The sequence below is a fragment of the Haliotis asinina genome, chromosome 14 (assembly GCF_037392515.1).
Source record: "Haliotis asinina isolate JCU_RB_2024 chromosome 14, JCU_Hal_asi_v2, whole genome shotgun sequence".
Lineage (NCBI taxonomy): Eukaryota > Metazoa > Mollusca > Gastropoda > Lepetellida > Haliotidae > Haliotis > Haliotis asinina.
In genome coordinates, this window is record NC_090293.1 from 33201896 (window position 1) to 33216440 (window position 14545).

Below are 14545 nucleotides of genomic sequence, written 5' to 3' on the forward strand. Positions count from 1 at the left end.
CGTGTCGAACGATGATGCGTCGAATGTACAGTTGCCTCGTACTTGCAGTTGTGTCGAAGGTCGCTAAATCAAAGAGACCGCTTCTTTGTAAAATTCGTAATATCCGTAGAATACGCATTTCGACAAAGATATAAAAAAACGGATAATGCAGATGCGATATAGTCATAACGTATCAAATGTTTAAACTTCATGTTCTTGTCGGTTTTGATCCATCAGAAAAATTTAAAAAGAAAACAGCTGGAGGTAGAACCTGATGACATTAACCATTACACTCGGGACACCATGAACATAAAGAGATGGCCGCATTCAGTTATGACGTTTTACATCCATTTTAGCTGTCCAAAAGACATGAACCATTACACTCGGGACACCATGAACATAAAGAGATGGCCGCATTCAGTTATGACGTTTTACATCCATTTTAGCTATCCAAAAGACATTAACCATCACACTCGGGACACCATGAACATAAAAAGATGGCCGCATTCAGTTATGACGTTTTACTTTCATTTTACCTGTCCAAAAGACATGAACCATTACACTCGGGACACCATGAACATAAAGAGATGGCCTCGTTCACTTACTAGAGTTTACTTTCATTTCACCTAAGGACTTAAAATTGGAACACCATGAACATAAAGGGTTCGTCTCATTCAGTTTTTACATTTTACTTTCACTTGACCTATTCAGCGGACATTAGCAGGTACAACTGGGACACCATGAACTTAAAGAGATGACCTCATTCCGGATACTTGTGAGTTACACATTTGTAGATCACTTCTGGGAGCAATATCCGATTAAGCCAAGCAAACTCCACAAAAACGTGACCGTCATGAATTAACTGTAGATTACTGATCATAACCCGCGACATATAAGGGAAGTCCCACGGCGCAGATTGTAATGTTGGTAATAAGCATGGCGTGTATGTAGTCACAGACGCCGTGTCTGGTGGGCAAGCGCTTCCAGGCATGAGGCTTCCGACACGATCATTCATTGCTCCCACGGTGTGGTGTCGGCTTCAACGTTTTCGTGCTAACGGTTCTTGACCCAGACGAAGGTGCATCTGCACCTTTCTGTCGTTATGTACCAAAGGCCCTGTTCCGTTACCTCGAAGCATGGATTGTAATACTCACACGCACACATGAGCACGCTCGCTCGCACGCACGCACGCACGCACGCACGCACGCACCAAAACCTTCCAGAAAAATGGCCTTTGGAAGTAATGCCTACAATGGGATCACTAGGGCAGCCTAGTGGTCAAAGCGTTCGATCGTCATGCTGAATACCCGGGTTCGATTCCCGACATGGGTTACAATGTGGGAAGTCTTGCTGGTGTCAACCGCCGTGATATTGCTAGAATATTGCTAACGGCGGCGTAAAAGTAAACTCACTAATTCGTTCTAAATAAATTATCACTGGTCCCATCGATACTTTGGTTCACGGCTTTTCGTTAATCTGCGCCTTTTAGAAGAAGTAGGTTAGAAAAAATGCCTTAGCCCATTCCTCTTCGTTAGCGAAGGAACAATAAATACATGATTAAATAATCTGAACGATGACGTGTTTATTGTTCAGCCATTTCAACAGAATTAACTGGGGATGTATGATGACAGATCTGAAGGCGAACAGACCTTAGGATCAGAGTTTTGACATTCATGAGGTGATGAGTCGTAAAGCCACCGACTCACATGCAGCATTACGACTACAGATTACAAATTTTCAATTTATCGAATTAGGAATCAGCCATTAGATGCGGGTAAGATGGATCCCGTCACCCACTCTCGAGTTTCACTGCTTGTAACCGCTTTACATCATTATTAGTGACGTATTTTGATGTATCTTCGAACAGATGAGTTTGGGTGAGTGAGTTTAGTGTTTCGACGCATTTAGCAATATCTATGTTGGATATCAGAAATGGGTTTCACGTGGGAAATTGAATCTAGGCCTTCCTCATGACCTTTTAACCACCAGACCACCCTACTGCCGACGGGATGAGGATCTTACAGGGTTACTACACTTTCACGGTGAATGTTCCGTGCATTGTACAAACCAGTGAACGGATTTTGGTGAGTGAGTGAGTATGGTTTATATTAATTCACGGCATGCATCGTGATAAAATACTTTACTCGATTGACACAGGGAGGAAAGCCTTTGTTTTGAGAACAGGAACATATTAATGATTTGTATTGTATCTTAGAATGTTTGTTTTCAGGGTCGTGATAAACAAGCTAGAGCAACTGCTGCGAGATGTGTCCAGTCTCAAACAATCAGTGGACCAGCTGGACTCTGATATCCAGACTTCCTTGTGAGTATAGACAAGTTGCTATGTTTGTTTGTTTCTTGTATAAACTTCATAAAGAGTCCAGCTGTTTGACGGAGATTTGAAAAAAGTCACATCTGAACCCGACAATCCAGTGATTCATAATATGAGCATGGGTTTATCCCGGTATGACGCGTAAAACACAGAAGGACGTTGATTCTGACCTTCGGATCTTTTAAAGGCACAATTTCACACATTGTCGACAATATTTAACCTATATTATATATAATGGCCCCATGCAATCAGTTCAACTTCCTATTGATGCAATAAAAGACGTATTATCCGTTACGACATGTCTACAACGGACACATCGAGGCGTACAGCTTCCTAACTTAGAACACCTGCCAAATATGGAATGTAAACAGTTGCTCCGTACTTCAATATCTGTCGCACGTGGTGTTGTCGGTGGTTGCCGAACTGGTATCAACCAGACGTTTCGAGTATTTTTCATTCTTTTTTCGTATGTGACTAAGTTCTGTCTCAATAGGATATTCATGAGGAGCGCTCCAAGGGACGTAACTCTAAAGGCTCAACTGAAATAACATTCGGTCCATAGAGAGCGCGAGAGCCGACTTAATGCAACGTTGCTTTACTTCATTTGATTTTTTAATGAAATATTGTTATCTAAATACATAATCTTGAAAAAATATAAATTCCCTGAGGACTGATCGTATTATTGAGAGAAATGTGTCATTTGTTGTTAGAAAAGTACAGTGTGTGATAGTGCCTTTAAGAACTTAAGCATTCGTCTCCAGGGATCTATTCTGATGCAGGTCCGTGCAGTGAGGGTGGTGGGGTGATCAAGGTGTTTGCTCTCTATGATGACGCCCGAGTTCGATTCATCTCAGCCAAACAATGTGTTGGTGTCCCCCGCCATGAAGTTGCTGAAACATTGCTGACAGCTATTGTTATTCACTCTTGCAGTGAATGAATGACAGCTTAAACAGTATTTCAGTTAGGTCTGTCGAGTGCTACGTCACGCAGATTCTCGATTCGACGGAATTCACGATTCATGATGAGATTCGAACCCAGTTTTCCTTAAGCACGGGTGTAAATGATTATGAAAGTCAGTTTCTAAAGGTTTCCACCATTGCCGAACTTGCCTGGAAGAACGTGGTGACATATTAATTAGATTACGAAATCGAAATTCAGTTCATAAACTGCCGAGGAAGCATATTTTCTTTTATAGTGTTTAAATGGCTTGATGAAGCAGTTGCACGTTGCGTGAAAGATGGAATATGATTGGTCATTTATAAAAGCATAAAATAGTATTGACTTACACCAGTCACGGTTGACATCACTGTACGAAATAAGGCCCACCCGTCTGCCCGAGGAGAGCAAAGGTTGTAGATAACACGTTCCATACATCTGAGTAAATTCACCACATCTTAAAATCTACTTTTTCAAACTGAGCGTTGCATTTAAACTTGGCAATTACTGTTTGAACATTGAACTCGGCGCACTGCGTTGACATATGCTATCACCAAAACTGCGACACCTATCGATGCGCGGAGTTTCATTATAACTGAAAATAAAGTTATTTAGCCTTGTATTGGGGATAGCTAATACTTTGAAGTTACCTGGCCTGATGTCTGGATAGGTTTTCGGTTTATTTCATACACAATTGACTCTCCCAACGAGCAAAAACATCTAGTCTTGTTCGGCAAAGGTGGATGCTTTCCAGTTCTTTCCATTTTTCTATTTGCAATCGTTGATGGAGGAATTTGTCTTGACATGTCTATAACTAGATGCAACTTTTAAAATATATATCAAAATTATAAAAATCAGTCTTGACAAATATCAGAGACTTCCTCACATACGTTACCTCGAAACGCCGTCGCATGTTTCTTGTCAAAGTATAAAATTTCAGTCGTTTTTAAAAGAGGATGCGACTAAAACCGTATGCGTCAAGAATCAATCGATAAAAAGCCATACGAACTGAACCTCTTTCCGCTGCGAAGAAGCTCACTAAACGGTAGTTTTAAAAGATAGATTATTGAATGACTTGTTAATTCGATCGAACATAGTTTAATTGTTAGCCAAGATTAATGTCTTTTGAAAGTATAAATGACACACACTGGTGTCATTTTCTTAATGCAACGACAATCAATAAGTGATGGAGCTATGCATAGGTTGTTTGACTTGTAGCTAACGGACCGTGAGCTCATTTAAACAGCTTTCTGTAAAGAGCTATATATGTGCTTTGAAATTATTCAATATCTTAACATTCCATGATGTGATCAGTGCAAGTAAAGTAAAGAGAGTGTTCAAACGGGTCTTCTGCATCAGTAGGTGATAGCACGACGCCGTTTTGGAGATGCGATTGAATGGGTCCCACACTTGTTTTCGGGCCGGTAGGATAGCCGATTGTTTAGGCGTCCGCTCGTCGCGCGGAAGACACCGGTTTGATTCCCCATATGGGTACAATGTGTGAAACCCATGTCTGGTGTCCACCACAGTTTGTTTGCTGGAATATTGCTGATAGCTGAGGAGACTCTTACTCACTCACACTTATTTTCTGTTAGTGAGCCTTAATGTGGTAGAATTCCCGTCGTCGTACCATCCTCGGACGTGCACGCCACACTTCGTTCGTCTCACATTCATGGCCTATATTACTTCATCTCCACTTGGGGCGGCGATGTTTACGCTTTTGAATCTGCGGATTGTCTGGTCCAGACTCGATTATTTGCAGACTGCCATCATAGAGCTAGAATATTGCTAAATGCGGCTGTAAGCACCAAAGAAACAAACTTTTTGTCAATGAAGCAATATTTTCTACAGCTTCCATTCTCGCTGGATGTCTTTTTAGAGTAACTATTGTTTACTACTATCAAAAAGACAGTGCGTTAGTCTACTGACAATGTACGTATTAATTCCATTGTTCCTTAAATTACAATCTCATCCCTATTTTCAAAAGTAGAATGTATATAATATGTAAATGTTGCAAACACTAGAAACAACACCAATCATTGTTATACAGTATACTACAACCGAGTCTCTATACTTTCAACAGTAAATATTATCGAATGATTTCATTGAAAAGTTTCGATCTTAGCTTGTAATGTGTGCTTATGTGCTTTGAGAATTCGCACCAAAGCTTCTAAGAATTCTTTCAATTTCTTTATACATTAGCTGAAAGTGTTCTCTCGAAAAGGAGCAGAGAGTTTCATTGGTCATTATTCTTAAAAATGTTTTGAAATATCTGTTTCAATAGTTTAAAAGTATTAAATCCTTTCTAACGATTCACAGATTTTCTACAAGGTAACGCTGCATATAATTTAAAGAACATTTCAGTCTCTTAATTCGCCATCGACTGGTAAATATTTAAAACACGTTAACTGTTACACGGATGCGGTACGTCACTTCTTACCGCTATTCAGACGTGGATTAGAAAGCTTAACGTCCATGAAAGCTTCCTAACTTGACAAATGACAAAAAGTCAAAACTTCAACTTATTACTGAGCGGACTTAGGAAGTGTTGATGTGTTACCCTCAAGCGATGAGGCAACTTAGTGTCAGACAAAACGTATCACTTAGCAACGCCGATACGCCACAGGGGTCATATTGAACTAACAAAGGAATTGCAAAACACAAAGAAAAGAAGAATGGCATTAGTATCTCTACTCAGACGGAAACTCCTTGAGTGCCACGATTGTTTCAGAAATTTGTAAGGAGGCGTATTTGATAAAGCTGGGGTGCTGACAGCGACGTTTCAGCAACGACCGTGGCGTCCATTTGCGACTTCATTACTCCTGAGGGAACGTTGGCAACATAAAAGTCACACTGGAATTATTTTTATCGTCAAGTTTAACGACTAGTCATGGAGATGAGAATATTTACCGTCAAAATGGGCAGTGGGTGGAAGAGAACTTCAAAAGAACGTTGTGATGTAAGGTTGGCCTCGCGCATAGTGGGATAATGAAGATGGGAACATATGTCGTTTGTTTTGAAATTTATAAATTTTAATATTCATAATAAAAACGATGCACACTTTTATTGTTTATTCAATAACAATGGTGATGATGATGACGATGATGATGATGATGATGATGATGATGATGATGAAAATATGTATTGAGGATATACAATAATAATGTTAACTATAATAATCTGAATAATGCGTAAACCTGTATTAGTTTATGAAATTTTTAGTTTTTGTAACTGTCCTTATTCTTCTTATTGCCACTGTGTTAATTAGCTAGTGTTCGAATCTACTTTGACCTGCGAAGATCCGGGTTAGAATTGATCTTCAGTAACCCATACTTGTTGCAAGAGGCGACTACCTGGACCGGGTGGTCAGGCTTGCTAACTTGGTTGACACATGTTATCATATCCCGAATGGGGAGATCAATAATCTTGATATTGATCACTGGATTATCTGGTCCAGACAAGTGGCTGGCATACAGCTGAAATACTGCTGAGTGCGGCGTAAAATAAACCTACCCTTTTTTTCTCTGCATTCAGTCAATAATATCCCTAATTTCTGAGAGAGATACCAGTTGACAAACTTTATGTAAGTGTTTCCTTTTCGCCAATAGACTGTAATATGCATTCATATGTACAAAAACTCTGCTATTGACCACCACTATATCAAACACAGACCGAACATCGCGGTGATGGTACCTTTACCAACTTACCCGACGGATCCAATCTGTACACGTAGCGAAGGATATCTTTAGCGCCAAAGCACATCTGTGTTTTATCACCGCATCAATTACACGCAAGTATACTCTTACCAACAAAATAGTCTTAAAAAAGAAAAAGTGACACGTATCTTCGTTTGATTAACTCGCAATGAATAAACAGGATGAAATATGAATGAAACTTCCGATCAATACCGGGGATAATTATATTACACGTTTACCAAATGACTTGCTTTGTCAAGCTTAACCTGGTCGTTCCCAATGGAGTTTCAAAGCCACGTGTTGTAAGATTACAAAGGTGCTAAACTCGGCAAAAAAACGGCTTCCTTGTCTAATCAACAAGTCCCAGTCGAGAGGCGAGCGTCATTAAGACCACTATATTTGGTTAATCAAATGAATCCCCCTATAAAGCGTCTTGCCGCTATTGTACTAATGAAGTAAAGGCTGGGCTTCTCGTCTCGCGGAGATGGTGCATCCAGTGAGCTTCTTGCACGGATTACCCCAGAGTTCCCTGTTCCAGCCTTGTCAGCTGTCGTTAAAAAGGTCTCCGTTGACGAGAGAAAAACGCCCTTATTCTTGACAGACGGGACATTTAGGATACGTATTAAGTCGATGACTGATGCTTAGCCATTATGTGTGGTCAGGGGGATAGCTTTTTAAGTTAAGCGTTGTAGGTTGACAGGAAAGTATCACATGGGGTTGCTGATCAGCGCGCCTTTCCGGTAATCCACTGGGATTGTCGTGTAGAATAAGGCGCGCGACAAAGCCGCGTCACCCGTTTTGAGGTCCTTGGTGATGACTCTGTCTCCAGGAGCGAGGACAGATTATACCGTGCCAAAAATAACAACCACTTTATGTCTTTGTAAGTGAGACAGTTGGGTTAAGATCGGATGTCTGCCATCAGGAACGTGTTCTGCTACAGTATGTGTTGGGACAGGGAATTGTAACCTACAAACTATACAACACAGTGAAACCGTGATCCCAAATCTCCTTGCTGGTTCTCAGGGACGACTTAGGACCACTTAGGTATTTAGTGTTTTGAAGGACCGGTGGGGTAGATTAGTGAATACAGCATCCGTCTCTCACGACAAAGAAGAGTTCGATTTCCCTTATGGCAGCGCGTTTTTGGTGTGCCCCGCTTGGAATGTCCTGGAAAGCTGCTAAAAGCGGCATAAAACCATACTCATTCTCCAGGGTTTGAAATTGAACCTATTCTTGTCGCACCAGACGACTTTATGGATTTGGTGGTCAGATTCCTTGACGTGTCATCCTCCCATGGAGTTGATCGTTACGCATGTTATTAACCACTGGTATCTCCACGCAGGGTACCTGAAATACTGCTGAGAGCGGCGCAGGAAACAAACAATAATACACGCACTTATATAGTGTTTGTGTATTGGATTCTAGCGGTCGGACTAACGGACAAAGGTGAATTTTGAAGACTGCAAAGATATTGAAAATCCATGTCACAAGTCAGTTCTTAGACATTAAGCTGACAAGTGGAGACTGACATACTGTTCACAGTCGTCTTGAACTAAATCCTCGACCGGGATCACTGACAACTGACAGGAGCAATAGAAGCGCTTTCGATGGGTCGATATGAAAATATAATGACAAGTTTTCGCAGAACTCCCTTCTCTGGGATCTCTAATTGCCAAATAGTTGGGAGTTCATTGAGACGTATGAACATGCTGATTTGTAGAAAAGGACCCAAGGCTTCTTGATCACCATTATTACAAAGACTAACCTTGGGACGATGTTTACACCAACAACACAACGATCAATATCGTACCGTTCCTCCATGAATTTACAAACATCAAATTATCGACCAGCTATTATCTAAATAACTGGGTAATACGCGTTTGTTTGACATCAAAGTAGCAGTCGTGAATGCACAACGGTTCCCTGAAGCTCATACGTCCAGTAATATTATTCAATGTAATATTAATTCTCTCTCATTCCCTCACTCACTACTGTGAGGGTGAATGAGGGAATGTGGTTTTACGCCGCTTTTAGCAATATTCCAGCAATTCCACCGCCCCCGTAGGGTGTGTGCGCACAGAGATGGAAGTTCGGCTTGGGGATCCACATTTAGGGGAAGATGGTTGTATTGAAATGGAGTTTACGAAATTTTCATTGCCGTATTTTTTCTGGCACGAAGACTCGTTGGCGCAAGCATGTCATTTAGGAACTGGTTGATCACACCGCGTTATGAGTTTAACACACGTACCGTTGATCTAGCCTGGGGTGTCTTTTAGAGTACCGAAGCTTGTTTGTACGTATTTCCCCAAACTGAAAACGACACTTAGTGGACTAAATGAAAATTCACGTAAGAGTAAAATTATTTCAACTCACTCGCCCTTTTCCGTAACCTACATTCGAATTATCCGGAATGACACAAATTGGTCACGAATGGAACATCATAACCACTTGCAACTTGTGCTTGTGCGACGCACTCAGAAATATCCAGCCATTCAAAGGCAGTCTATAAATAACCGATTCTGGGCCAGACAATTCAGTGATTGGCATCATGAGCATCAACCAAATAGATAACTTGTGAATAGTATAGTTTCCATCTGGGTTTGGCATCGGGATGATTTGGGTTTGGTCACCTGTCACTTTAAGCCCTGCTGTACAGAGTAGGGTGAAGATCCTTTGACCGTAGATTCGGTGCCAAGAATAAGGATACTTGGTTTTGTCAGCACAAAACCAGACCAGTTGGAACTCAATACTTGTAACTTAGGAGTTTGTCAGATAGCTACCACGGGAGTCATACAAAGTTTATTATTTTCTATTTGTGTTCCTGTATCGTGACGTTTGTAACGAAACAATTATCTAAATGCCCTTCAAAGGTTTAGAGACAATATCTTACTCGCAGCTGCGACCGACGGTGTACATCTATATCTCTACATCAGCGCAAGAACGAGGGAAGATGGAGTACAAAACATTAAACCGTTTGTCTCTTTTACGCTTCGAAAGCGCGAATTTAACTGAATTATACAGACAGACCTATAAATTAACATTCAAGACTTGCACTCAAGTTTCTGTCTTTTAATTTGTATGTGTTAGGTCCACCATTACGTCTGCTTTGGCAATTGATTTTTTTCTGTTTTTTTTCCGTAACGGGAGCATAACCACTAGTCCAATACTTCTCGCATGCAGTACAAGAGTCGGAGTCACTGTGTTCAGACATGCGCTGACGACTTCTCAGCCTTGCCCGAAATCTTGCAACCTGGATAGCAATAACTGTGACTTTTCAAATGTTGAGATGTATGGTTCTCATTACAGATTTGTCCAAAGAGTCATTTGTTTCATATAGCTATCGTTCTTTTTCATAGTTGATATTTCAAATATGTGTGTTTTTCAAATATGGATGTTTTCAATTGCATATATCATTTAAAGTAGCGGCCACCAGTAGCGGTGTGTAAGTAAATCAAATTTACTGGGGATGCCTTTGTCCCACGGTTAACCCATTTAACCCTTTAACCCTTTAATATTGAAGGGTTCGGGGCAGTAGGGTAGCCTTGTGGTTAAAGCGTTCGCTCGTCACGCTGAAGGCCCGAGTTCGATTACCCAGGTGGGTACAGTGAGTGAAATCCATTTCTGGTGTCCTGCCCGTTATGTTGCTGGAATTTTGCTAAAATCGGCGTAAAACAATACTCGGTCGCTAGGTGTTAAATACGGCAGCAAACAAGATTAATTCAGTGACCCACTGCAGTGTTCTGTGGATCAAAGCACGAAACACTATATTTCTTGTAAAAATCGCCTTTAGATAAAATGAAAGAAGACAGCTTTGTACTATATTCAACCGTCGATACATGCATTTTATGAAGAAACTTATCACAACGCGAGAGCATTTATAGAGTGTAAAACACAGAGAGTATATTCTAAGTAGGTTGAACGAATAATCGTTTTCACAAAGCATAAAAAACTATACTCCTTCAACTCCACAAACGCCTTTGATCTATATTTTTATAATGAAAATAATAAAAGCGCGAGAACATTTAAAATGTTAAGGATGGTCGAACAAGCTTTTCTGTCAGCTTTTGTCAATAATCCTACAATATGCATACGGGGTACCAAACTCAGATAATTATGACTTCAATATGGGCCCTCGGAGTGACCATTTGAAGTTTCAGCGACTCAGTTTGTAAGAGGCGACTAACGGGATTGGGTGGTCAGACTCGCTGACTTGGCACATGTCATCGGTTCCCAGTTGCGCAGATCGATGTTCATGCTGTTGATCACTGGCTTGTCTGGTCCAGGCTCGATTATTTACAGACCGCCGCCATATAGTTGGAATATTGCCGAATGCTGCGTAAAACTAAATTTACTCACTCACTCATTCAACCTCTAAGCTACCCCACAACCGGTTCACAAAGTGAACTAGAAACTTCGCTGGCATTACATATCAGAACTTAATAAAGTGTTGTCTTATTGCCTTTGAAAACACTACAGATTTCGTCTTCGCTTCTTTAGAAAATATATTTCTGTATTGATTAAAATATCAAACGTAAGAAAAAAATATTGCCTTTTTGCCACTGAAAACATTATCTCTAATCTTTGTTTCTTGAGAAAATATATTTCTATATTGATTATAACCTTAATTTCAGTTGCTCTCCAACCTAACGATCGGTCTAAGTACGTATTGTTTGTAGAGGTATCAATTAATGTCTATCAATGCTGGTAATTGAAGAGCAAACATAGGTATCGACTGACGCTAGACTGATCTATTAATATCTTTTTTTTCTAAAGGATGCTATGTCATCCCATGATTAATATTTCACAAGGCAACACCCTGTGTGGAAGTGTCTCACGAAGCCTTAATGGAGGACAACGTACGATGATCATTGGGTATCGGAGCTTCACTGTGTTGTCAATAGTTACACAATTAATTTGAACTCCGCTGAAGGAGATCGCGCGCAGAGCTTGCCCGTCTTTGTTTTGTCATAGTAAAAGGGTATTACATTTAAAAGGCTCCGACAAATGAGGAAAAAATTCCATCAGAATTTATGTGAGCTGGCTAACGAGAATACATGGAGTTAGAACGTCATCCTGAGGCTGTTTTTTTTTTGTGTTTTGTTTTGTTTTTTTCTCAAACAAGGCACGTTCAGCATGTGTAAAGGCTTAACAGTGTAACCGTATTTACTCTAACTGACACTATAAAATTCTATTATTATTATAGTCAAGCTTAACTGAAGACTCGACGTTTTTAGAGACCAACTACTGTCCTACTAAAATGGCATTTTGGAGTGAGTGCTTCTAGTTTTACGCCGCATTCAACTATGTGGTGGAGGTCTGTAAATAATATTCGATAATTGGCAGTGCGGAGTTGCCTCCCTTAGACATTCGGGACGATGGGGTATAGCCTTGTGGGTAAAGGATGCGCTCGTCAAGCAGAAGAGCCCGGTTCAGTTCCCCACATGTGTACAATAAGTGAAGCCCATTTGTGGTGACCCCCGCATTCATACTGCTGGAATATTGCTAATAGCGGCGTAAACCTTCACTCATTCTATTATTTTCCTACACATGAATTCGATTCAAAGCGTGAAACAATAACCCACTTTTCTCCAACCCATTCCGCCTTATTTACGTCGTCCTTTCATGTTCCTCCAAAACTCATTCTCTGTCTATTTTTTAAACTGGTACATCTAACGCTGCAATCAGCTGAAATGTTCTTAGCGGAATATAGGTCAAGTTGCATTGCTGGGTGTAGATGAGTGTTATCATTAGGATAGAGGAGGTCATGTTGTCGATATCCGTTGACGTTCACCACTTTAACGTAGCAGGTGCTCGTTGACGTCAGTCTGGAACGACTGTTGTTTAGTAAAACCCGATAATCTGGAACCCTTCAATCCCGAGGTCACGGATTTTTAATTGACCGTCAGAACGTCATACTTATCCAAACGCTGTCTAGCAATGATCCGTTAATCCGGACATTTGAACAGCGCCTTTTTGGTTAATGAGGTGTCCTTGTATATCAGGACACGGGGGATCTGCATTAACGAGGTCTCATGGTGAATACATGGCCACTCAGGGATCAACAGGGGTCACGATATATAGGGTGCTTAATAGCATACTTAAGTTATGATTAGTATGACGATGACGATGATGATGATGATGATGATGATGATGATGATGATGATGATGATGATGATGATGATGATGATGATGATGACGACGACGACGACGATGATGATGATGTTGATACATGGCGACAGGGGTATCAGTAGGGTATCATTTCCATTGCGGTGAGAAGAGGAAGCGGAGGGTGATGAGACATGACAATGATGATGATGATGATGATGACGACGACGACGATGATGATGATGTTGATACATGGCGACAGGGGTATCAGTAGGGTATCATTTCCATTGCGGTGAGAAGAGGAAGCGGAGGGTGATGAGACATCATGATGATGATGATGACGATGACACTGATGATGATGATGATGATGATGATGATGATGATGATGATGATGATGATGATGATGATGATGACGACGACGACGATGATGATGTTGATACATGGCGACAGGGGTATCAGTAGGGTATCATTTCCATTGCGGTGAGAAGAGGAAGCGGAGGGTGATGAGACATGATGATGATGATGATGATGATGATGATGATGATGATGATGACGACGACGACGACGATGATGATGTTGATACATGGCGACAGGGGTATCAGTAGGGTATCATTTCCATTGCGGTGAGAAGAGGAAGCGGAGGGTGATGAGACATGACAATGATGATGATGATGATGATGATGATGATGATGATGATGATGATGATGATGATGATGACGACGACGACGATGATGATGTTGATACATGGCGACAGGGGTATCAGTAGGGTATCATTTCCATTGCGGTGAGAAGAGGAAGCGGAGGGTGATGAGACATCATGATGATGATGATGATGATGATGATGATGATGATGATGATGATGATGATGATGATGATGACGACGACGACGATGATGATGTTGATACATGGCGACAGGGGTATCAGTAGGGTATCATTTCCATTGCGGTGAGAAGAGGAAGCGGAGGGTGATGAGACATGATGATGATGATGATGATGATGATGATGATGATGATGATGATGATGATGATGATGATGATGATGATGATGATGATGACGACGACGATGATGATGATGTTGATACATGGCGACAGGGGTATCAGTAGGGTATCATTTCCATTGCGGTGAGAAGAGGAAGCGGAGGGTGATGAGACATCATGATGATGATGATGATGATGATGATGATGATGATGATGATGATATAGCCACGGAGGGATCATACGGGCCGGGATCACGATATATAGTGTCATAAATGGCCTGGATGAAAAGATCTTTCCTGTATTAGGGAATCGTTGAAATATTATAAGAATACACCTCAGGTTACCAACAAACCATCTATAATAACAGGGTCCACAAAATCAAGGTTTGCTATATATATATGAGGGACGATGATGATGATGCTGGTGGTCGTGGTGGTGATGCATAACCATCAAACAGATAAGCATCTAATACATTACCATCGAATAACAATTTGGTTTTTCCTTCAAATTAGATACGTTCA

General features: G+C 40.9%; 1 protein-coding gene across 1 annotated transcript in view; it reads left to right on the plus strand.

Annotated features, from left to right (window-relative positions):
- Positions 1 to 14545, plus strand: part of LOC137262147 (uncharacterized) — a 42295-nt gene that overhangs the window by 22058 nt on the left and 5692 nt on the right. Inside the window, exon 3 of the mRNA XM_067799929.1 lies at positions 2210 to 2302. Coding sequence (XP_067656030.1) covers positions 2210 to 2302 — 93 coding nt within the window. The remainder of the gene's footprint in view (positions 1 to 2209; positions 2303 to 14545) is intronic.